Raw genomic sequence first — 26,631 nt, 5'->3', positions numbered from 1 at the left:
AAGAAATTGTACTATTCTAGTACAACTAGAAGAAATTGTACTATTCTTTGTTTGCTCTGGTGGATGTGATGTGTCCCAGAGCAATAGCTTTGCCCTTGCATGCTGATAGATCTCTAAGAAGCTTTCCTTCTAACTCCTGCATCAATCCCTGGATTGCATTTTTTTCCCTCAACCCCAAGCAGTGCCAGAGTTAAGGATTAAAAAACAGGAAAATAATTTTTTTCTTCAAAGTTATCCTGAAATAGTGAAGAACCAGCACAGTGTAGGGGAAAGAAAATTGATTGAGAAGTTACTCTTAAAAAAAAAAAAAAGAGGTTACTCTTAGAATTGATCACATTTTTCACATTATGTGATTCAACTTGCATATCTTTTAACATTCAATGCAATTTACTAGACAGTTATTACCAATTGAAGTTATATAAGTACATTTTTAAATAGCTCTGTAGTATAGGAAGTCAGCAGGCTCTGTAATGTGCTGAATATGAAACTACCATATCCACAGTTGAGAAACTGTTTTCATGCCAAATTTTGCCACTTAGGTACCATTATAATAGATCATAAATTAAAATTTATTAGCATCGTTATTTTCACTAGAATCTAAAGGATCACTAGTGTAATTTATAGGAGCTCAGTGTTTACCATTAAGTTTTTCACTACTAGAGAAAACTGATGAATTTTATTGCTGTTTGCATTGGACACAGATGTTGATTGTTTACTTTGAGGAAATATTTTGGTAGTAGTGAAAAGGCTTTGCCAAAAGAGTGTTGTTGTGAAAGCAGTATTGTATGTCATTATGGTCTTATGATTTCACAATTAGAGACGCCATTGTTTTAAAGGCAGATGTAACCCATTACATTGAATTATTTGGAACCTTTAACCTGATCTTTGAAAGCTTCATTTTACAGAAATCGGAAATTTGTTTTCTTTACATGTAGCTGTTTTGGGTGCTGTAGGTTTACCCACATGGCAAATAACAGGAGAGTGTGAAATAGAAGGAATCAACTGAATAATTCCAGTCATAACGTGCTTTGAGTGAGGTCATTTGATCTTTTTCTTAGATAAAAATATTCTGGAGATTATGGGGATCATTGCTTCAAATTTGTACTCTTATGTGAATACATATACAAAAATTATCATTTTAATTAAATTGATGGGCTTTAAAATTAACACAAGACTTTGAGAAATGGTTTTTTCCCTATGGGTGTGGGGATGCAGCCTTCTGAAGCTTTTTGAGAGGACAGCTGTCTGTCTTTGACAGTTTCCCAGTATATCTTGGGCATCACATACGTTTGGTTGTGCATCAGTTAAACAAGACTCAGAGGGAGTGACATTCATTCTGTTTCTTCTGTGATAGGATTATCTTTCCACAAATCCTAAGTGTTCAGAGTATTGCAGTGACACGTTTTGATGGTATTTCTCTTTGTTGTTCTTTCATGAAGAAATAATTTCAGCCTGAAATGTATTTATTGAACAGGATCTAATGTAAAGTGTACAAAATTCCAGGCAGTGTTTAGAGCAGTTTTCAAATATGAACTCATCTTACAATTGTAACAACTCTGTGATGTAGGTACCATAAATAACATTTGGGGAATAGGTATTATTTTGATGGCTATTTTACAGGTGAGGAAACCGAGGCACAGAAGACATGCTGTGCCAGCTCACATCTTGTGGCGCGTAGTATTTCTGTGGGTGATTCCTAAACTAGAAAGTTGATAAACTATTGAATTATTTTGTGTAGGTGATTCCTAAACTAGAAAATTGATAAACTATTGAATTATTTTGTTCTACTCTGGTATGAAGAAAACCATGTCACAGCTATCAATAAAAGTTCTTTGTGTGCTTGATTTTGCTGTTTTTTTAAATAAAATTGTATTACTTATATCTATAAATTATGTAGTTTTCATTTCTTCCCTGTCTCCCAGTTTGTCATTTCTCTTTTTGATAGCCTTAACATTTCCTTCAAAACTCTGTAAAACATTTATCTTCTGCCTTTACTCTGGCATTTAAGGTTGACGTTTTTTCTTAGGAAGTAATAATCTTCCTCTTTGTCTTCTAAAGTTTATTTTAATAAGGCCATGATTCTAAACTTCTTAGAGGAAGGGAGATGAGTTTGCAGATCCCTTTCAGAATCCAATCACAGTCTTGTGGAGCCTCTGAAACTCAGCTGTGACCTCTCAAAGACTAACATCTAAGTTAGAGACGCCTTTGTCTTTGAAAGCACAGGTGAATTTAGGGACTATAGTCCTTTACAAGAGAATAACTTTTCCCATAAAACTATCCATTTTACGTAGTACATTTGCAGGCTGGTGGCCAAGTAAACAACTTGTAGATGTAAGTGGATCACCTGTAATCCATCTGAACTAGAATTATCTTTTATTATTTTAATTGATACATTATAATTGTATATATTTGTGGGAGTACATATGATATTTTGATATATGCATACAATGTAAAATGATCAAATCAGGGTAATTGGGACATCAGTCATGTCAAACATTTGGAATTTCTGTGTTGAGAATATTCCAAATCTCCTCTTTTGAAATACACAATAAATTATTAATAACTATAGTCAACCTACTGTGCTGTCAAACTCTAGAACTTATTTCTTCTGTCATTTTGTACCCACTAACCATCTTCTCTTTATTCCCCTCCTTCCTACCCTTCCCTAGCTTCTGATAACTACCATTCTTTTTTTTTTTTTGAGACGGAGTCTCGCTCTGTTGCCAGGGCTGGAGTGCAGTGGCCGGATCTCAGCTCACTGCAAGCTCCGCCTCCCGGGTTTAGGCCATTCTCCTGCCTCAGCCTCCCGAGTAGCTGGGACTACAGGCGTCCGCCACCTCGCCCGGCTAGATTTTTGTATTTTTTAGTAGAGATGGGGTTTCACTGTGTTAGCCAGGATGGTCTTGATCCCCTGACCTCGTGGTCCGCCCGTCTCGGCCTCCATTCTACTCTCTACCTCCATGAGTTTAACTTCTTCAGCTCTCGCATATGAATACATGTGACATTTATCTTTCTGTGCCTGATTTATTTCATGATGTCCTCCAGTTTTTTCTATGTTGTTGCAAATGACAGTATTTTGTTCTTTTTCTGGGTGAATAATATTCCATTATGTATATTTACCACATTTTTAAAAATCTCTTCATCCATTAATGGACTCTTAAATTGATTCCATATTTTGGCTATTGTGAATAGCTCTGTGATAAACATGGGTGTGTGGGTATTTCTTCAATGTACCGATTTCCTTTCTTTTGGATATATACCCAGCAGAGGGATTACTGGATTATATGGTAGTTCTATTTTTAGCTTTTTTGAGAAACCTTCATACTGTTTTCCATAATGGCTGTACTAATTTACATTTCCACTAACAGTATACCTTTCTTCACGTCTATACCAGCTTCTGTTTTTTTTTTTTTTTTTTTTTTTGGTTTTGTCTTTTTAATAATAGCCATTTTAACTGGGATGCAATGATATCCTCATTGTGGTTTTGATAAGCATTTCCCTGATGATTAATGATGCTGAGCATTTTTTCATATACTTGCTGGCCATTTGTATTTTTTTTTGAAAATGTCTATTTAGATAATTTGCCCATTTTTTAATTGCTTTTCTTTGCTGTTATGAATGCTTCATTGGACGAATAGTTTGCACGTATTTTCTCCCATTCTATAGGCTCTCTCTTTTCACTCTGTTCATTGTTTCTTTTGCTGTTCTTACAAATGTAAACCCATTTACTTATTTTTGTTGTTGTGACTTGTGCTTTTGAAATCTTACCGTAAAAAAAAAAATCTTGCCCAGATGAATGTCTTGAAGTATGAATTGTTTCTCCAGTGTTTTCTTCTAGCAGTTTCATAGTTTCAGGTCTTGCATTTAAATCTTTAATCCATTTTGATTTGATTTTTGTATATGGTGAGAGATAGGGAACTAGTTTTATTCTTTGCATATGGATATCTGGTTTTTCTAGCACTTTTTATTGAAGAGACTGTCCTTTCCTTAATGTATGTTTTTGGTGCCTTTGTTGAAAATGAGTTGGCTGTAAATACATTGATTTATTTCTGGATTCTCTATTCTGTTCCATTGGTCTATGTGTCTGTTTTGATGTCAGTACTGTGCTGTTTTGGTTACTATAGCTTTGTAGTATATTTTGAAGTCAGGTAGTGTGATGATACCTCCAGCTTTGTTCTTTTTGCTCAGTATTGCTTTGGCTATTTGGGGTCTTTTGGGGTTCCATATGAATTTTAGGAATTTTTTTTACTTCTGTGCAGAATGTCATTGATAAGGATTGCATTAAATCTATAGATCATTTTTGGTGGTATGGACATCTTAACAATACTAATTCTTCTAATGCATGAACACAGAATGGCTTTCCATTATTTTGGTGTATCTTCTTCAGTTTCATTAGTGCTCTATCATTTTCATTGTGGACATATTTCACTTCTTTGGTTACATTTATTCCCAGTTATTTTTATAGCTATCATAAATGTGATTGTTTTCTTGATTTCTTGATTTCACTGTTGGCATATAGTAATGATACTAATTTTGATTTCACTGTTGACATATAGTAATGATACTAATTTTGTATCTTGCAACTTTACTGAATTTGTTTATCAATTCCAAGAGTTTGTTGATGGAATCTTTAGACTTTTTAAAATATGAGATCATGTCATATACAAACAAGGACAGTTTGACTTATTTCTTTCCAATTCGGATTCCCTTTCTCTCTTTCTGTTGCCTAATTACTCTGGCTAGGACTACAAATACTATATTGAATAAAAGTGGTAAAAAAAATGGACATCCTTGTCTTATTCCAGATCTTAGAGGAAAGACTTTCAATTTTTCCCCATCATCTGAACTAGAATTCTTATTGATGTTTTTCTATATGTGACTTTCTTTTTTCTTTGGCTGCCTCAAAGCTTTTCTCTTTAGTTGGTTTTCAGCAGTGTAACTATGATATATCCAGGTGTGTGTGTGTGTGTGTGTGTGTGTGTGTGTGTGTGTGTGTGTGTGTTTGATCCTGCTTGAGCTTCTTACTCTTGAGCTGCTTAATTTGGAAAATTCTAGGACATTATCTCTTCATATATTTTGTTGCCCTATTTCTCCTTTTTCTCCTACAGGGACTTTTTTTTTTCACATATGTTAGCAGCTCTTAGATGGTCTGTTTTTTTTTTTTTTTTTTAATATGTATATATTCTTTTGTTTCCTTGTATTTTCGTTTGGATAATTTCTATTGACCTATCTGCAAGCTTACAGATTCTTTTCTTGACTGTATTTAGTCTGCTTATTACCCTATCAAGGAATTCATCATCTCTGATGTGGGGTTTTTTTTAACCGTATTTCCTTTGGACCATATTTTGTAATTCCCATCTTTCTGTGGAAATATAACCATCTGATCATGCACATTGTCCACTTTTTCCACTAGATCTTTTAACATATTAATCATAGTTGTTCTAATCTTCCCATTTAATAGTTTCAGCATCTTCTGAGTCACTTCTAGAGTCTGGCTCTATTGATTGCTTTATCTCTTGACAATGTTTTTTGTTTTTGTTTTTGTTTCATTTTGTTTTTCTTTTTACTTTTTTGGTATGACCTGCAATTTTTATTGGATACAATAATCATGGTTAAGACAGACTGAAGTAAATAATGTGCTCAGAAATGGGCATGTCTCTTCTTCCAGGTCATTAATGTAGGGAAGATTGAGTCAGTAATTGAACCAGGTTTGGGATTTGTGTTGCCATTGTTGCCTTCATTGTACCACTGCCTTCAAATTTCTCCACTGGTGGGCCACTGTCACCTTGTGTTTAGTGTGTTAAGGAGGCAGGTAGTGTACTAGAGGGTTTACTTGGAGTTCCTGCTCTGCCCCCAGCTTTCAACTGTGAATGCCTATGTCAGAAAGGGATCTCTTCCCATGTTCTTGTCCCTCCTATAATGGTAGACTACTTGCATTTTGGTACTAGGCTTCTGGTGGGGTCAGGGAGAATTTTTGGTCCTGCTGGTCCAGTTTCAGTCTTAGGCAGCCCTGTGCACCTGGGCCTCAGGAATGGGCCTTCTCACCTGTCCTAACCTGCCCTGCCCCCTGTGGAAGCCAAACTCTGCCTGTATCTGTTTTGAATTTGGGCAGGTGATAGTTTTCTGCCACTCTCCTTGTCATAGCAGAGCTGTGCTTTTGTTGGTGCAGGCTCCTGATTACAAGAGGTTCTGCTACCCTCTGGGGCAATGGATCTTTGTCTGGTTCGAGAAGTGGATGGATTCTGCTTCTACCCTTTTCCCAGTGTTCCTGCTCTACCCCCAGTTTTTCTCAGGTTTACCCATGGAGAAGATTTACAAATGAGTGCACTCTTCTTGTGTCTGGCACTCCCAGTTACCCTAGATGGATATACTAGGCCACACTTGGCTTTTAGGAATTCCTTAAAATTTTATCTGATTTCCTCTTACCTGCCTCCATGGTGGCCACATCTTCTTCCCATGCTCCACCAAACCCAAAACAGTTTCTTGTGTCCTATTTCTCCTTGGAGGGGCGTGTCACTCGTTGAAATTCAGTTCCCTTGGTTCCTGTGTGACCATGGCTGTCTGATAGATACAAGAACAGTTATGATTTTATAGATTATTGGGCTTTTTCTTGTTAGGGTAGAAGTGATACTCTGTTTTGGCTTTCTGCATTGTAAACCACCATCTGAACCTTCCTTGCCCCCGCTTCATGACTTTTTAAGTCACCCATAGGCTCTTATGCCATTAGCAGATCTGAGCCCTCATAGACTCTTCCAAACGAGCTTTTGGAAAGCAGAATACAGTAGAGGGCATGACTGAAGAGGAGGGCCCATGGAGGAGAGGCATCCACAGGCCAAGGAGTTTATGTTACTTGAAATAAAGGGCCCTTCCACATGAGCAAGAAGCAGCATTTAACTGTACCTAGCTTTCCTTTATGTTATTTTATTCTTTTTCATTTCATTTTATTTTATAAAATGACCTTCAGATTGACTGTCTTGCTCGAAATTCCCCCTTTTCTTACTTTTTCTCATCTTGGAGAGCACATCAAAGTTTTAAAGATGTGTGAAAAACCTTGCAAGGTAGCCCTTATGTGCCTGGCATGACTTATTCTTTCAATTCAGAGTTATTGTTATTGAGCTGAAGAAAGGTCAGGCCTTGCTGTGCTCGTTTAATGGACCTCAAGTTCTTTCTTGGGGTTTTTTGTTTTGTTTTGTATTGTTTTGTAAAAGAGAAATTTTTTTAACCCCCAGTTTCTCAACCGTCTTAATTCTGGATCCCCCTTGATAAACATGAAGATCCCCTACCTTTCTTATTTCAAATTAAATAACTTGATTCAAGCAAACCAGAGAGATAAACGGCTGCTTTGTTTTCATACTACACCCTCTCCCCATTCTAAGCCACCCTGTGCTCACAACCCAGCCCCATACCAGAATGACTGCTTAGACTTGGTCACTGTTTGGCCAGGGTGTTGAATCTGGATATTGAAACATCATTTGCTCATGATTTTTTTGAGGAATAATCAAACAGATGAGTCTCGAAAGACAGGAGGCTTTCAAGTGGAAGTCTTTCAGGTCTTTCAAATGGAATAGGAAACGAGGTAATTTTCTTCCAGCAGGGCGTTAACTATCTGTGTGCCCTTAGATGAGACTGTAACTCCACGACTCGATTTCTCATTCCTCTTCTCCAGAGCAAGCTAAATCAATTGAATCAGTGCCAGACACTTTGTTGCCAGCAGAAGAAATGAGATTCACCTATTCCTTATCCCATTTCAGGATGAGAATTTATGAAATTACCCATGCCCATTTATGAAATTGCCACTACTTAAGTATCCCAGATGGTAATTTTAGTGGCCTCCTATTTTTAGTGACAGCCTTCTATTAAATAAAGTAGGCAGTTATGTTAGAAAGATGTATGTTTTTCCATAGGACTCAATATGGCTATTTGTATTTTTAATGCTAAGTATGAGTTCTATAAACATTTTTATTTTCCCTGAATTTGCTGTGGTGCAGAATGTTTCCCTAGCCTCTTCCTAGTTCATTGCTTTACCTAAAATCATTCCTGGTATGAAATTGTTATTCTGTAAATAAATGTTGGCTAATGTACAAATGAACCTTTGTTTCTTTCTAGTTCTAAATTTTATGATTGTCAACAAATACAAAATTTCAGGGTTGATATGGAGGTAGGTTCTTCGGAAGCAGTTTTCTTCCAGTCCGGACATTTTTTGTGTGTTGTTTCTCTCGAGGTTACTAAGTGCTAATAGAGTAGGAGAATTGCACCAAGTTTCCAACTTTTGTTGTATTCACCATTCAGAAGCTTTGGGTAATGAGTACTCCTTCGCAATATAACAGCCAACTCTGAGAAATCATTTATACTATTTTTAAAAAGTATTTTGAGGCACAACTGTCTCAGTAGAAACCTGCATTTTTTCCTCTGGTTTTAGATGGTTAAAGCATGTGAGTATTATGCATTTAATGTTCTTCCAGTTAGAAAGCTATATGTATAGCACATGTAGTTTGAATAATTTCCATTATTTAGTTTAAACTAACTTGCATTACAAGGCAGCATAGACAATAGATCCCAGCTCTCTGCTTTTGACCAGCTACTCAGCTTATGCAAGTATTTGATCACTGCCAGGCTGAACAATGAAAACCAAGTTGAAATGAGTAAAAGTGGGATAAAGCTTCTAGGAATTAGGCAATTTGGGGCTCAATGTCCTGCCATCGAACTCCAGTTCTCCTTCCCTCCCACACAAGTGCTTCTGTCCTCCCCTTCCTTTTCTCCTGGCTGTGTAAGACCAGTTCACCAGCTTCTCCTTTAGTCACATCCACTTGTTGCTCCCAGCCAGAGATTCTGGTCCACCCACTGATGAGTGCAAGCTCACATCTGTTCTCTTCCTTTTTGGCCTCTAAACAAGCATACTCCTCTGTTGGTGTTTTCTGATCACTTTATCTGCTAGTGAGGAAGGAGAAACAGATTCAGGCCTTAGTGTGCTATGGAGAGGACAGACGGTTCTAGGCGACAGCCGATGGAGGGAGAGGAAGAGACGGGAAGTCTCTGCTAAGGGGTGTCCTTGATGTCATTATATCTGCCCGTGCTTGGGTGGTCACCATGTTCATGTGTCTGCAATTGATGACCAGAAGTCTCCATTCAAAGCCTGGGCTGCTTTGTGAAAAGCATGGCAATGTTTTTAAAGCCACAATATGGTGATTAAGCTTAAACATATACCAAACATATTTATGGTATGCACCCATACATGGGTATGTGAGCATGTGTGTATGTTATTAACTTACTTTGCTATTAGGCCTTTTCCCTCTTAATAAAAAAGAAACCTATTTATCTGAAATGTATCATTTATAACAAATTAGAAAGTGTAACCAAATATTAATCAGCCTATAAAAATGAAAGAATAAAAGATTACAATGTTGAGAAAATACTATGTATTTCTTAATGGATCAGTGGATAAATACCTCCATATATTTTTGTAATTGTTCTACTAGTGTCGTCTTTGAGACACAATATATAAAGATTATAAAATTACCTTACTGAGTCAGTATTTGCCTTTATCAAAGGTAAATGTGTCTTTTAAAAACTAAAGACATCGGTTGGGCGCGGTGGCTCATGCCTGTAATCCCAGCACTTTGGGAGGCCAAGGCATGTGGATCACAAGGTCATGAGATTGAGACCATCTGGCTAACATGGTGAAACCCTGTCTCTACTAAAAACAAACAAACAAACAAACAAACAAACAAAAAATCTAAAGACGTCATTCTGAAAAATAGAAAATTTATACATTTGTTTCATGTCCTTACGCATGGCTGATTACAAAACTAATTTCATGCTAACTCACTCGAACTGATGTAGTACAATCTATGCTTTAGGGATTTGGAATGGCTATAATATAATGTATCTTACAGATACAATTACCACAGTTTTTATGTATTTTGCACTTTATTGTTCTGAGGATATAGTTGTAAAGAAATATTCTACCTTGTGGCTTTTATGTTTTGTCTTGGCACTCAGATCACAAAAGCTTCTATGGTTCATTTTGAAACTTTGAGGAAAATGATACCCATATGATTTAAAGTTTAAGTTTAATTACCTTCGGCAAATTGCTTTTGGAAGTATAGGTAGTTAGAAAGTAAAAGTGGTTTTAAATTTCAGAGATAGAGTATAGCATAATAGCTTTTTAAAATATAGAGATTTTCTATCCAGAGCAGGAAAATTGGAATTGCCTTTGGATAATATTTAACAATGTTCTTTTCTTTGTCATGAAAGTGATATAATTCCAACTCACATCCCTATTTCTTATTTATGAATACAATGAATACTGAAAATTTGTCATAGATTTTATGCACATACTGAAAGGCAGTATCATCTTTTGGGTTTAAAATTGTGAAAGATCTTTTGAGGTAATTTGAGCTTTTTTTTTTTTTTCAAATAGTAAAGATCTCTATACAAGGAAGGACTTAAATACACACACAGATATGGATGTCAGCCCGTTAAGATGAGAACATGTTACCTTAAGCAGGAAAGTTGAACAGTGCCTTATTGGTGATACTAACTTCTTTAGAAATAAGTGCTGCCTGAAGATTTAAACTTAGTCCTTTTAGTAATCTGTTAAGATACAAGGTGACACTGTTCTAAGCATTGGTGTATAGTAATAGGTTTTAATAAATCCAACTCTCCAATGTTAGAAGCTCCAACAACTATAATCTAGCCCTTCATCTCAGACTTACACATCTATCTGATGTATATTGATGACTGATCTCATATGAGACTTTGGAGAGAGGAATTTCTGCTGGAATTCCCATTTAACAGATACTTAATTGGTTGGTACTTAGCTGTTTCTTATCATTTGGTGCAAATAGTTTCCAGAAATAGTCTAGACGTCTTAGCCCAAGTAGTCAGGAAATGGTTTTTACACTTTAGTGTACATCCCCCATCACATGGAATGCTACCTTGAATGTAAATTCCTGGGCACCAGCCCCAGGGAGCTGGTTCCATGGGCCTAGGAATCTGCATTGTAACCAGGTGTAACCCAGATGATTCTGAGGCGGGTGGTCTGGTGACAAGCCTTTGAGAAGCATTAGTGTAGGAGGTGTACATAGAAACAGGGCCTGTTTCATGGTATATGACCTGTACAGTTGCACAGGTTTCACACTGACTCAGAAGAGCCCTGGGCTTCACTTAGCTCTTCTGTCACCTTGAAATTCTTATAATTTTTAATCAAGGAATCCTGCATTTTCACTTTTCTCTGGGCTCTGAAAATTGTTTCTTTCTTTCTATTTTTTGAGACAGAGTCTTGTACTGACATCCAGATTGGAGTGCTGTGGCAAGATCATAGCTCATTGCAGCCTCAATCTCCTGGGCTCAAGCAATCTTCCCATCTCAGTCCCCTGAATAGCTAGGACTACAGGCATGAGCCACCATATCTGGCTAATTAATTTTTTTTTTTTTTTTTTTTTTTTTTGAGATGTATTCTCACTCTGTTGCCCAGTGCAGCGACACAATCTCGGCTCTCTGCAACCTTTGCCTCCCGGATTCAAGCAATTCTCCTGCCTCAGCCTCCCGAGTAGGTGGGATTATAGGCACCCGCCACCATGCCCGGCTAATTTTTGTATTTTTAGTAGAGAACAAGGATTCACCATGTTGGCCAGGCTGGTCTCAAACTCCTGAACTCAGGTGATCTGCCCGCCTTGGCCTCCCAAAGTACTGGGATTACAGGCATGAGCCGCCACGCCCCACCAAAGTTTTTTTTTTTTTGTAGAGATGGGATCTCAAAGTTTTTTTTGTAGAGATGGGTTACCCAGGTTGGTCTCAAACTCCTTGCCTCAAGCAGTCCTCCTGCCTTAGCCTCCCAAAGTGCTGAGTTTATAGGTGTGAACCTCTGTGGCTGGCCTGAAATTGTTCTTCTTGATAAATATGAATTGCAATTATCCAATAATGATTTCATACCTGTTGGTATTAGGCTGTCAACTCCAAGGCCAATTCTGAGCTTTGGAGATGAATGAGTATCATTCATCACAGGACCTAGAATAGGAAATCTTGATAGTATGATTTTTTTTCAAGGAAATTAAATTTCTATTCATAATCTTGAACATGGAAACCTATATTTATGTTATTCTAATATACTGCCTTTTTTTCTCTCAGGATGGTACAAAACAGAAGAGGGAACGGAAGAAGACAGTCTCTTTCAGCAGCATGCCAACAGAGAAGAAGATCAGCAGTGCAAGTGATTGTATTAATTCAATGGTTGAGGGTTCAGAACTCAAAAAGGTTCGCTCCAACTCTAGAATTTATCATAGGTACTTTTTACTGGATGCCGACATGCAGAGCCTAAGGTGGGAGCCATCTAAGAAGGATTCCGAGAAAGCCAAGATTGACATTAAATCCATCAAGGAAGTGAGAACAGGAAAAAACACAGACATATTCCGCAGCAATGGCATTTCTGACCAGATATCTGAAGATTGTGCATTTTCTGTCATATATGGAGAGAATTATGAGTCACTGGATTTGGTTGCCAACTCCGCAGATGTTGCAAACATCTGGGTTACAGGACTGCGGTACCTAATTTCTTATGGAAAACATACACTTGATATGTTAGAAAGTAGCCAAGATAACATGAGGACTTCTTGGGTTTCACAAATGTTTAGTGAAATCGATGTAGATAACCTTGGACATATAACTCTGTGTAATGCTGTGCAATGTATCAGAAACCTCAATCCCGGTTTAAAAACAAGCAAAATTGAGCTTAAGTTCAAAGAATTGCATAAATCAAAGGACAAAGCTGGTACCGAGGTCACAAAGGAAGAATTTATTGAGGTTTTTCATGAGCTTTGTACTAGACCTGAAATTTATTTCCTTTTAGTTCAGTTTTCAAGCAATAAAGAATTCCTTGATACCAAGGACCTTATGATGTTTCTTGAGGCAGAACAGGGTGTGGCACATATAAATGAGGAAATAAGCCTTGAAATTATTCACAAATATGAGCCATCCAAAGAGGGTCAGGAAAAGGGCTGGCTGTCCATAGATGGGTTCACTAATTACCTTATGTCACCTGACTGTTATATATTTGATCCAGAACATAAGAAGGTCTGTCAGGATATGAAGCAACCTCTGTCTCATTACTTTATAAATTCATCTCATAATACATACTTAATAGAGGATCAGTTCCGAGGTCCCTCCGACATCACAGGATATATTCGAGCTCTTAAAATGGGTTGCCGGAGTGTTGAATTAGATGTATGGGATGGGCCAGACAATGAACCTGTAATTTACACAGGCCACACCATGACCTCTCAGATAGTTTTCCGCAGTGTCATCGATATTATTAACAAGTATGCATTCTTTGCTTCAGAGTATCCTCTTATCTTGTGTTTAGAAAACCACTGTTCCATTAAACAACAGAAGGTAATGGTTCAGCACATGAAGAAACTTTTAGGAGACAAGCTCTATACAACATCACCCAATGTTGAGGAATCTTATCTACCATCCCCAGATGTCCTGAAAGGGAAAATACTAATTAAAGCAAAGAAGCTGTCCTCAAATTGCTCTGGGGTAGAAGGAGATGTTACTGATGAAGATGAAGGAGCGGAAATGTCTCAGAGGATGGGAAAAGAAAACGTGGAGCAACCCAACAATGTGCCTGTGAAGCGATTTCAGCTTTGTAAAGAACTATCTGAACTGGTCAGCATCTGCAAATCAGTTCAGTTCAAGGAATTTCAGGTGTCATTTCAGGTTCAGAAGTATTGGGAAGTCTGTTCGTTTAATGAAGTGCTTGCCAGCAAGTACGCCAATGAAAATCCAGGGGACTTTGTAAATTACAACAAGCGTTTTCTTGCTCGGGTTTTTCCCAGTCCAATGAGAATTGACTCCAGTAACATGAACCCTCAAGATTTTTGGAAATGTGGTTGCCAAATTGTAGCCATGAACTTTCAGACACCAGGACTGATGATGGACCTGAATATTGGCTGGTTTAGGCAGAACGGAAACTGTGGCTATGTCCTCCGGCCAGCCATCATGAGGGAGGAGGTCTCCTTCTTCAGTGCCAATACAAAAGACTCTGTCCCAGGGGTCTCACCTCAACTTCTTCACATTAAAATCATCAGTGGGCAGAACTTTCCCAAGCCCAAAGGATCAGGTGCCAAAGGTGATGTGGTGGATCCTTATGTCTATGTTGAAATCCATGGAATCCCTGCTGATTGTGCAGAACAAAGGACAAAAACAGTGCACCAGAATGGAGATGCTCCCATTTTTGATGAAAGCTTTGAATTTCAAATCAACCTGCCTGAACTGGCCATGGTGCGCTTTGTAGTGCTGGATGATGACTACATCGGGGATGAATTCATCGGCCAGTATACAATTCCCTTTGAATGTTTACAGACGGGCTACCGCCATGTCCCCCTGCAGTCCTTAACTGGAGAGGTCCTTGCACATGCTTCTTTATTTGTCCACGTGGCTATTACTAACCGAAGAGGAGGAGGGAAGCCTCATAAAAGGGGCCTTTCTGTGAGAAAAGGGAAGAAATCCAGGGAATATGCATCTTTGAGAACGTTGTGGATTAAAACTGTGGATGAGGTATTCAAGAATGCCCAGCCCCCTATACGGGATGCCACAGATCTGAGAGAAAACATGCAGGTGCGTGCTTGTGTTTAATTATTTACTAAATGGTTTTCCTACTTAGTACATCTCCATAGTTTATAAATATATATATATATATATATATATTTTAATAATAGTATATTTATGTAGTTTTTAAATTCCAATTAGTTATTAGAATGTTTACCACTAGTCTCTTTTTTATCATTTAAATTCCTAAATGTACAGTTGGTTTTGAAAATATTGATTACATATTAGGATCAGTGAGTCTCGTTGCTGTGTTACACACCTTTGTCCCAGTCTCCGTTAATGACTGCTGAACAGTTCCTTGTTTTTTCTAATAGTATACATGGGAATCTCTGGGATTTCTGAATATTCCTTACCTGGAACACAAATTGATGATCTATCAAAATAAAAAGGATATAAGTCAAAGTAAAATGGATGTGATCCAGTCCTTTCTTATGAAGCTGTAATGCTGAGGAGATGGGAAGCCTTTAAATGAACTGTAAATCTATGTGTATGCATAGTGAGCCTCCTCTTGATTTGAGAGGATAGCTAATTCTGTGAGTAAAAGAGGTGTCTGTATTTATTAGAAGTTTAAGATAATAATTACCTCTGAAATATATAATGGCTAAAAGCAATCAGTTAGGAATTACATTTTTAATTAAGGATCGCCCACACATCTAGCCATACACTAGGACCCCTGAGTGACACAGAGCTAGACAGCAAGGGCCTGCCTCATGGAGGCAGCAGCTTTAACCTGCCATAGTGTGTGAGAAGTGGTGTGTGTGTGAGAAGTGCTCCATGTCTGTTTATTTTGTATTTCAAAAAATTATGTTTTAAAATGACCAATGAGAATGATGCCAACAAATAAAATCTGACTGAGAAAATTCAACGTATTTTCCCTATCTACTAATTCTGTGTATACTTCATGAATAAAAAGACCTTCCCACAATAAGGAAATTTGTTTCTTTTCTCTTAAAGTAAAAGCATAACAGACATATGAAGAGCTTTTCCCTATTCCTGAGGGTGAAAGTGGTTTGGTAAACCCTCAGCTCTGAGCAAGTGCATTGTCCACTGCCCAGTGGCTGCTGGGGTGTGTGTGACACAGAATTCCTTTGAGGTTTTGTCAGAGCTCAAGCATTGTCTTTTCCAAAGCCTTGTCTGCACTGAACCTGACAAAGCAGTCGGTAGTGATACTGAATGAGCAGCTGCCATGCACAAGCAATCTAGGCCATGAAGATGCAGTGGTGAACAAACAGATTGCCTGCCTGCCATCAAGGGGCTTGCATGCTAGTTGGGGGCAGGCAGTGGGAAGGGGAAACAGGCAGGAGGCAGGCAGATAAACAAATAGAACAACTGCAGATATGAGTAAGTGGTGTGATAAGAGTGACTGGAGAACCGCACTTTAAATATCACAGTCATGATTGATTTCTGTAACTGAATATATCAAAGTGATTTGAGCCAATGATATATAGTTTGATGTCCATATTTAAAGCAATATTAATAAAAATGAAATGTTTAAATTTAAAACTAAAGTGTTGTTCCTTCCCAAGAACCTGGGCTATTTGAGAGCAGAAGGCACAGGCCTGCAGGGCCTAGATCCACCCCCTCTGCCCGCATGCCCAGTCCAGTCCAGGACCCAAGTGTGCCTGAAATAGCCCACCTGACTCTTATTATGATTATAATTGGCCTGTTATTACTCACGGTGACTCAAAGCCTGGGCCTTAACATCAACAGCCTTCAGGTAAAATCTTGACTCCTTCACTTACTAACTGTGTGACTCTAGACAAACAGAGGGATTATAGCCAAGGCTCAGTCTGCTCATCCATAACGTGGTTTGCTGTGTGGATTAAATGGAAGTAATTTGTAATAAATATGCCTAGTATGGCTTAGCACTTAATAAGTTTTCAAAGAAGGCCAGCTCATGGCATTTTACAGTGTTGAAGGTTTTTCTTTCGTGGATATTTAAATGGCATACCTCTGGTGATTAGAAAAAAGAGAGAGGCATTGAGATCAGCAGTGACTCTAATAGGGGAAGGTCACAGGTAACCAAGGTCCCTGCTGGGCAGACTCACCAGAGAACAGTAGCATCCTCAAAGGTTCTTTAGATTTTGAGCCAGCAGGCATAAATAGATGAGAGATTCAGGTTTCCACCTTGCAAATATTTTTTTCCCTTTTGTATGGCTGGTATATTTGATACTTATTTTAAACCAGATTGGATTTTTCCCCCTAAATCTTTACCCTCTTTGAATGCAGAAGCCGTTCTCTCTGTTTGCTCGTAGTTGCTTATCCGCATCAGCACTACTATGAACTTTGGGCTGAAAAGAGGCCTTGCCCTTCAGAAGAATTTGACTTATTTGCATTTTCAGTACTTTTGATAAATTGGTGTTACGAATGCCCATAACAGCATTTACTTTGGATAGTAGCCATTTTTCCCAGGATAAAATAATCATTAGCCAATTCTGTTATAACACTGGTAATAACTGTTGTACCAGGTGGTTCATACATAAACAGATATATCAAATATAATATCCATGAGAAATTGAAACCCCCAGTTAGTTACAAATGCTCCTTTCATTCCATTTAACAGAATGCGGTGGTGTCATTCAAGGAGCTGTGTGGTCTGTCCTCTGTGGCCAATCTCATGCAGTGCATGTTGGCGGTGTCCCCCCGCTTTCTGGGGCCTGATAACACACCCCTAGTGGTCCTGAATCTCAGCGAGCAGTACCCCACAATGGAGCTGCAGGGAATTGTGCCGGAGGTTCTGAAGAAGATCGTAACAACTTATGACATGGTGAGTTGTCCTTTGTCCTTTTACATAGCCTGGGTGAGAGAGATGTCCTAAGACAACACATCAGACATACTTTGGAGCTTTTGCTGAAGTGTACTTTCCTATTTCATGCTTCATTCACCTATGCTGGAGAAATAATTCCCCTGACCTTGCTGTATTTGAAAGAGATTAGCATGTTGTTGTTTTCGAAAGCAGAATTCAGAGACACCTCAGTTGGATTAAATATTACTTAGCTTCTCAACTATATCTGAATTGATTTTTAAAGGATGCACTATTTTCCACACAGCTGTAGGAAAGAGTTTTTAAAAATCTTCTCCTGCAGCCAGTCATTGATTTATTTGTTTTCATTTTTTCAACTGGTAAAGGCAAGCAATTTAACCTAAAAATGTAATGCCATGAGGGGCAGGTGCCTGTATCACATGACTCCGCACCAGGCAGTGGTTTCGCTTCTTACGGCAGCTGCTCTGTGACACCTGTACTTGTAATCAGCTTAACACTAATGGGGTATCCTCAGGATACCTAGAATATTACATTTTTGTACTTAAGATTTACCTTGAATTTTCTTAATCACATCCTGCTCTTATTGTAATTTTTTATTTACTGTAACTCTAAGAGAGATTTTAGTGGGTGAAGGACACCCATTTAAAGTGTATGATGTAGTTGAAGCTGTCAGTGACTCTTCAGCCTATCAGGGTTAAGGGTGATGTTGGACACTCCCATCCCAGATGGGCCAGGTTGTCTTCCAGTACTATTTAGAGCGCCTGGGGGTTAGTACCTCATCTGCTACCTCCTCCACTCCAAAAGCACAAGCTAAGACCACTAAACTCTAGGTTTCTTCTGATGTAGCTTGCCGTGCTCAAGGACAAAACAGGATCAGCATCATAAACCTAATCAGAAATATTTTTGACTGTTTTGTAAGTTGTCTGAAAGCTATAATTTAGAGGGATTTATGCAATTCAAGGGAAAGAAAAAAGACGTTAGGCCAGCACTTCTCAAATTGTGACTACTTCATAGGTTTCTTAGGATGTTAGTAAATACCACATATGGGAAGGGTTTCATAGGATATTAGTAAATATCACATGGGGGGAAGTAATTTTTTATTATTTTCCTTGATTAAATAATTTTGGGAAATACTAGCTTGAAGCAAAAGTAATCAGTTTCCAGTTTCACAAATTGACTTGACCATTGGAATTCTATTTCTAAAAACAAAGGTTCTGAAGAATATATTTTGGAAAATGCTTCTGTAGTCTTTGGTTGAATAAGTCTAGAAGTACAAGTCAGAAGAATGCAATGTTTTAAACAGCTTATGAGTTTATTACCTTTAAAAAAGTGATATTTGCACATTTCATAGATTCCTATGAAGTAGTCACACATTGTAGTGTGGGCTGTTTCCTTCTTAGCGTTCATAGTAACCTTAAGAGACACCAGGAACCGAATACTGGACACTGCAAGCAAATTACATAGAGTGGCACCCTCCTGCAGAGAGGAAGGAGGCCAGGGTCAGGTGTCTGATTATGCTTGGGTGCTGAGTGCCACTGTGCTAAGTGCCAAAGGGGGCCACAAAGATTCATATGAACAGCCCCATCCTCGGGGAGCCATGGCGTCCACCAGGAGAGAAAGCGAGGCTGGGGACCAACATCAACACAGCAAACTTATGCTGAGATTCCTTTGGTGGGGAAATGGAAAAAGGGGTAAAAATGGAAAAGTTTGAAGAACTTTTACATGCTGTGACCCAGACTGCCTAGATAGTTCTTGACTTCTTAAGTTTTATGAGACAAAGCCAAAAAAAGTAACTGATATTTATAGACTTTTTTAAGCATAAGCCACTAATAAAATCACAGACCTGTTTCATTGACCAAAATCTAATATGATTTACCCCCTAAGACATTTCTTTGATTTCTGTGATAGTCATACAGTGATGTTTCTTCATGGCAAGCTTTTTAACAGGGACTTCCTGAGAGTAGGGTGGTAGTCCCCCGTGTAGGTGATAACAGCATAACAGGGCAGGCCAAGTTCGGGGGCTGATTTCTGCTCCATCAGGAGTGTGATCATAGCTGGATTCTAATGGTCTGTGTTAAAAATCCTTATGGCCACCAGCAACCTTTACGGCACTCACAGCAATATTCAGCTCAGGAATGGCTCATTGCTCCTTGGTTCCCTGCTCCTTCCTCTTGGACTGGTAGTTGCTAGTACTGAATATATAACTCTTATCTGCATCTAACTGTATCATTATATTGTTGTAGAATTGACAAGACAGAATATGCTAGCTTGCTTAAAATTTTTAAATTATAAAATTACTCTTTTATAATGTATAATTGAAATAGCTGTACAGCCTTATACTGCCTTATTATCAATATGTTCTGTTAATTCCATCTGATAAAATAAGCTGATAAAATTTAAAATTAAATTCAAATTATAGCTGCAGCAATATTATAACTCTTGTAATATTTTATAGTTCTTTTAGTGACTTAATGGTTTCTTACCTTGTGACAATTTATTAAAGCTAGCCAGAATAGATTAAATATTGATGGGAAATGTACTAAAGGTCTCAGACAGCCCGTAACTCTAAATATAGCTCTTTATTTTTGTAATGTTATGTTGAGCTTGACCCAAAATTAACCTTAGAAATAAGATCTTATTTCATTCTGTTGACTTCCCATATATCATGTGTGGAGGCGAATGAGAAGTAAAGGCAAGTTGAGAAACTCCTCCAGAACTCCTGTGCTGTGGCCAGTCTGCATGCCTAAAGTGTGTCTTCCTGTGAGGACAGTGCCATGGTACCTCCTAAAACCTACGGATGTGTATGTATGCTATCAAGATTGTGATTACTTTTCAATTTCTAGACTCTATTAGTAAAATAGTATTTCAGAAGTGTGCCAGTTTCTTTGTGAAAACAGAGAATGCAGATCATTGTCCTAATGGCTCCCGTGATTACCACCAACAAACAGGCCTTGAACACTGCTGAAACTGTGCTTTTACAGGACTTGTGGTGCTCTTGTGGCTCCTGTGGTGGGGTGAGCCTGGGACTTACCTCAAGAAGGCAGGTATCAGAGCCATTCAGGAGTGGAGAAGAGGAGACTTCACACACATCCTTAGACTAGGCAGATTAAGGGAGTTTTAGTAGGAACAGGACTGGGATGGAAAGTGGGAATGACCCTGTTAGCAGTGCTGGAGTCAGAGACATGAGTGTGGGATAGAAGGCACCTGCTGAACTTGTGCCTGGAGGCCTGGGGCACATGACCCTTCTTCCTCCCAGTGGTGAACAAGGGCCCTAGAGTCCTCTCCCGGTAGAACCTAGAGCAAGAAAGCTGCACGTAGCAACCCTAGGTAGGGAAATTGTAGCAGGGCTGGAAGGGGGCCTCATGCAAATGGAGGCTTACTGGGCCTTTAAATGAGGCATCTTTGTCCACTTAAGCTCGGTGTCCTTAAGTACTTCATCCCATGATTTAGGGACTCAACTTCTGAGGGCTCGTCTTCCTCTGGTCAACTTGTTCTCTCTGCCTCTCTCAATGGAAGTGACCCTTGAGTCCCTTTTTTCATACCTATCTACTTTTCCTCAACAGATGGGGGCTGGGCTCCATTATTAAGGCATGTGGTTGGGCTTTTGCCCACAACTCCATATGTATTGCATTGAACAGTATATTTTATTATATCATACATCATGACCGTAAAGTCAGAGGGTCAAACTTTTGTACCAAATGATTGATTTGCTTTAAAGATGTCATGTTTGGTTGTTTTGAAGTGGCGTATAATAGAAATTTAATTGGTTTATTTCAATAAAACAGATACAGAATAAGTTACTGCATTTTTGGTGATGAATTCAATGCCCATTTATAAGCTCTTACCATGTGCACTGCTCATTCATCAACAACAAGTATTTATTGAGTGTCTACTGTGTACCAGTGACTATTCTAGGCAACATGAGGTAATATAAAAATGAAAAAGACTTTTTTTTCCCTTGAGGAGCTTATAATTTAGTTGAAGAGATGCTGCAGTATGTTTATAGATAACTGGTAAGATGATAGACAACAGATAGTAAATAGATATTTTAAAATATATAAATGAATTATTTGAATCTTCAAAGGAGAGAATGGTTAGTTTCAGGTTCAGGGATTAGGAAGACTTCAGTGAAACACTGGCCTTGAACTAGACCTGTAAGAATGAGTTGGAATTCAACTGGTAAAGAGGAGGCTATTGCAAGATGAGTTCACAGGTGAAACATGCTCATAGGTGAAATATGCTCAAGCACATATTCTGGGAAATCCAGGTTTGGACTGTAACAAATAGTAGATTTTTGAGCAAAGGACTATGCTCAGAATTAGGCATTATGGAATTTGGGAGACTTGGAGTGAAACAGAACTCAGAGACCACCTGTTGAGCACCTTTATTTTGCACATGAGAAAATGGAAACCCTGTAGCACATCAAATTAATAACAGACCTGGGGTTGGTGCCCAAGTGGTATCTCTGTCCAATTTTTTCCTGCCATCCAGATCAGAAAAATTAACTGTGTAGAATGTGCAGATGAATGATCAATATAGCAATAAAACCCAAGTAACTTTAATAATAATAATCTGCAGTTATTCATGTGGGGCTCTTGAAGTTACAGGCACCTTATTTTTTGTTCTTGTGCCTGAAAAATGTAGAAAATTCTTCATTTTGCATTACTTAACATATACTAAAAGGCAGATTTAATGCACTTAAAGAAAACTGTAATCAGTAGATCAAATTCCACTCAAAGAAATTTGATCATAAATGTCTGAACATATTGTTTATAATTTCAGAAAACAAAAATGTAAATATTTTACTTAAAATGTCTGTAAATGAACTTGAATACACCCACTATTGACAATCAAGATCAAGATTGAGCTTGTTCGCTCATGTAATTAGGGGCTGGTAAGAGAAAATAAGGAATATGTAACCTGAGTTTAAGAGAGTCCAGTGACTATCTGGATACTCTTCATAGAACACAGTGTTCTTAAGAATGGATCTGCACTGGCATTTCGGTGCATCTCCCCTCCCCCATCATAGAAGTGATTTAGTTCATAATCTTTTAAAACTGAAGTGACTTTTACTATCCTTTTAATGTTGAGAGTGATAATTCCATTCTCTGCCTATCTTTATTAGATGCAGGTTTACCAACTGTTTTAAACTTGAATTTTTAAAATTGTTATGAGATCTGTACTAACCTATAGAGATCAGGGAGTCAACATTCTTCCTCTAGAGAGAAAACATTGAAAATTTAAATATTTTGTGATGTATTACATAAAAAGAAAGTTGTTTTCTAAAGTTTTTTGTTAATTTTGCTGCAGTTTTTCTGTCATGGACTATGCTTTAGTCATTGTAATTAAATTGAAGTCGTAGAGAGGAAAAAGGAGAGAAGAGGAAAAACATAAAGAAAATGAAGCCCACCTCTCTCTTACAGGCAGTACGGTGGTTCTTATACGCAGCAAATGGGCAGTCTCCACCTGTTCAGAGATTATACATCAATTCATTCTCGTCATTGTAGTTCCATTCCCTGTACTTTCCATTTGAAATTAATTTTTTTCAGTCATTTTTTTTGCAACTTCACAAAAGTCTCGATTTTAATTGCCTTGATTTAATTAAGAAAACAGAGAATAGTATTTTTTAAAGGGCAGAACAAGATGCTTTGTCTGGAAGGATATTATTTGCTCTCTGTGAGTGTTTGTATATAAGTTGCTGAGTAGTCTCTTCTAACACATGACTTTAAATATTTCTTAAATAAAACAAGGTTCTTTAAATAAAATATGTGAAATGAAGATTTTTTTCCTCACACAGAACTGTTGGCAGTTGACATGCAGCATCATGAACATTCTGTATTAAGCTGTTGGTATGGTTTCATATACTTTTTCTTTTTACTTTTCTTTATTCAGTGAAGAGATAAATCACACTTCATAATTAATGGAGTATGCTGGTTTGGACCAAGCCAGAGATGATCTGTAATAAGGTTACTATTGATCCCCATCTCCTTTGTGGCTTCTTTTAGCAGTCTCCTGCCTCAAAACTTGACATTAAAACCTTTTAATTAAAGGTGTCAACTTTACCAACTTTTATAACTGTAGAAAAAAGACCAGATGGAATATTGTGCTTCGGGATAAGAATAAACTAAAAACGAATGAAAGAAGGAAGGGGGTGGTGGGAGATTTGGGAAAGGTAGATGCATCCTACAGACTGATGATTTGAAACCCAAAGGCTATTGTTTAATTTGATGAGTGGAGAGGTCCAGCCGATGTTTCCAAAATCAGTTTCTCTGAAATCATCAAAACCATTGACGAGCCATTTTGTAATGGTTCAAGTTACCAAGCCAATGGAAATGAAAATAAATATTTAAAAGATACAGTGTGCTGGTAGCGTCACATGTATCATCAGATGAGAAGTACCAGGCCACCACAGAGTAATCAGAAGCTGGAAGATTGGGAAACCTTTGGGAGATTGTGCTTCAAGTATGTAAGTAGTGGTAATTGTAAGATTTTCCTTCCAATCCAGTTTTCTAGCTTAACATGTCTCCACAGAAAACACAGAGGAACACATATTTTAAAGTATTTTTACACACACACACACCAGATACTAAGCAAGGAACAGGTGAGGAAAGAGTAGCACTTTAGGGGATGACAGTCCCCTTGAAAGAGGCTTCATCACATAGCATCACAGAGCAGCTTTTATCAATTAAGTTTGATATCCAGCTCTAAATTCTCTGGGAGGACGACTTTAATAGAGTTCAACATGTTGTCAGCTGGTGTCCTCAGACAAGAAATGATAAATGGTATTAAGCAAGCCACTATGTCATCTGACATACTAACAGTCTGATTTAAAATTGCCAAGTAAGCTAGGAAACAAGAGCTGCGGTGCCGTCCAGCCCTATTGGTAAATGAGAAATGGGACCCGGCTGTTAGCATCACTTCAGTTCCTGGGTAGATTTCACTTGAGCCAGCGCCACCTGGAGAACTGTTAGGGGACAGTGGTTTAGGGCCATGTATTTGATAGGGTCTCCATGGTTTTACTTTTCTGTTTAGAGCATTTTTATTGCTTTTTAAAGGGGCAAATACAGATTGCTTATTTTTCAAACACTTTATTTCCCCGAATCTGGTAGAAAATATGAATTTATCTGAAACCCAAAGCTCAAGAAAAGTTAGGGAACTTCTTTCTAAACCTATGCTTTATAGAAAAGAATACTACTACATTTTTTATAAAACTAAGATGTTCAAAGTACTGTAGCCTTTTTTCTTCCTATGCAAAAGTAGAGGAGTTACTTCCTATGTTCCCATCAAATTCCACATTGAATATTGGATTTTGCTCCTATATAATTTCTTCAAGGCTTATTTTTTGATACTTTTTCTTCTTTGATAGTTTCTCTGTGTTTCTGCAGTGGCTAAAGGTGCCTCCTAAGTTCTTTGCTAAGTTCTTCTCTCTGTCAAGGACCCTTACAGGAAATTTTTTAAAAAAAGAAAGAAAAGGATGTTATACATCTTTAAAATTCTGTTGCTGCTCTGGAGATAATATACACAGTTCTTTTGGTCAACTGGCAGTTTCCAAAGCTGTGAGGAAGTACTTAGCTTCCTTACCCCATTTATTCAGTAAACTTTTTGTCTTTACTAGACTTTGAATAAATAAACTTTAATTGAGTGGAGGAGGCCATGCTGGCTGACTTTCCATTTCTGTGGCCCTAATTCTAGTTGAGCCTTTCATCACCTTAGGCTATGCGACAGAGTTTGAGTTCAAACTTCATGCTTAGTCCAGATGAAAAAGAAAATGTAACTGCCTTACCTCTCTTATGAGGGAGGTAGATGTCCCTGGATTTTAATTCTGTTGGTAAACTTCATCTATTGCATTCATTACATTATTCATTTTGGACTGTAAATGCTCAGCTCTTTAGGTAAAATACTCAGTCTCTCCTTCCCCGTCTTCCTTCACAAAGTGGCCACTAGTTGCCTGGAGAGGGTGTGGTTGCAAAGCCTGTGGTTGCAAAGCCTTCTTTTTGTGTTCTTGGCAAAGAATGTCTAAACATCTAAAGCCACCATCCTCTCCTCCACTTTCTGTTCACCTTGAGATGGGTACATAGTGCGGGGATTTCCCAGCTCCAGCATGAGTCACTCAATACTGCAAGAGGTGGGCTTCCAGCTCCTTTCCTCCTGCCTCAGAGCTGCAATTCCCTTGGCTCAGCCTTTGTAGTTGGAAGGAAGTCTCCTCTACCTTAGGGATAACACTCTGTGATCTACAGGTTGTTTCTCCATGATATGGTTTGGCTGTGTCCCCACCCAAATCTCAACTTGAATTATATCTCCCAGAATTCCTACGTGTTGTGGAAGGTAGTTGAATCATGGGGCCCGTCTTTCCTGTGCTGTTCTTGTGATAGCGAATAAGTCTCACGAGATCTGATGGGTTTATCAGGGATTTCCACTTTGCTTCTTTCTTATTCTCTCTTGCCACCACCATGTAAGAAATGCCTTTCACGCTCTGCCATGGTTGTGGTACCTCCCCAGCCATATGGAACTGTAAGTCAAATTAATCTCCCTTTTCTTCCGAGTCTCGGGTATGTCTTTATCAGCAGCGTGAAAACAAACCAATACACTCAATATGTCAAAATAATTTAGAAAATAGTTTCCCCTTGATAAATTCTGATTTTCAAGTCTATCATTTTGGTGAGAACCCAAGCAAAAATCTAATTTGACCTTTAAAACTGAGAAATGTCTCTGTGTTCATAAGATAGTTGCTCTTCATCCGAGCTCTGAAACTCGTCCTTTGAATAGGTGGAAAGCCCCAGGGAAAACATGATTCATAAACTATGGCAGCATCTGTGAAAAGAAGTAACTTATTGACACTATCCTCATCACACTTCCAAGACTGCTGAAGCCAGCCAGCCTGCAGCCTTTCCCTCTCTGCTGCCGTTCATCCTCTGGTTTGCCTTAAAGACATTCTTCCTGAAATATCACCCAGAGAAGGGCCTGGGTATTTCTGGGAGGGTCCAAGAGGTAGAGTTAGAAGTATGATGTGACAACTTTAAGAACTAAGCCAGCTAGAAGGATTATATTATGGTCATCAAGAACAATGGAGCCAAATTGCTTTGTTACCTTGACTATTTTTGTTAGGTGAACAACATTTTTTCTTAGAGCATCCTGGAAAAGTGGCATCTGTTTGGTGTGTTGAGATTGATGAAGAATTTGAGTTTAGCCTAATAATTGCCAAGAGAGAAAAAAAGGAGGGTGGAGTGTGAGAGGAATAACTTTAAGAATATACACCTCAT

At 38.2% G+C, this 26,631-nt stretch overlaps 1 protein-coding gene across 5 annotated transcripts in view; it reads left to right on the top strand.

Annotated features, from left to right (window-relative positions):
- PLCL2 (phospholipase C like 2) overlaps nt 1-26,631 on the top strand; it is a 220,206-nt gene that overhangs the window by 106,386 nt on the left and 87,189 nt on the right. For all 5 annotated transcript variants that reach the window (XR_002730694.2, XM_023207344.2, XM_023207345.3 and 2 more), the window contains exons 2-3: nt 12,130-14,616; nt 17,171-17,374. Coding sequence is in view for 4 of the 5 variants with exons in the window: in XM_023207344.2 (XP_023063112.1) it covers nt 12,130-14,616; nt 17,171-17,374 (2,691 nt within the window). In the remaining variant the exon portion in view is untranslated. The remainder of the gene's footprint in view (nt 1-12,129; nt 14,617-17,170; nt 17,375-26,631) is intronic.

Source organism: Piliocolobus tephrosceles, chromosome 2, assembly GCF_002776525.5.
Source record: "Piliocolobus tephrosceles isolate RC106 chromosome 2, ASM277652v3, whole genome shotgun sequence".
Lineage (NCBI taxonomy): Eukaryota > Metazoa > Chordata > Mammalia > Primates > Cercopithecidae > Piliocolobus > Piliocolobus tephrosceles.
Note: the sequence above shows the minus strand (reverse complement) of the source record. Positions and strands in the feature narration are given on the sequence as shown.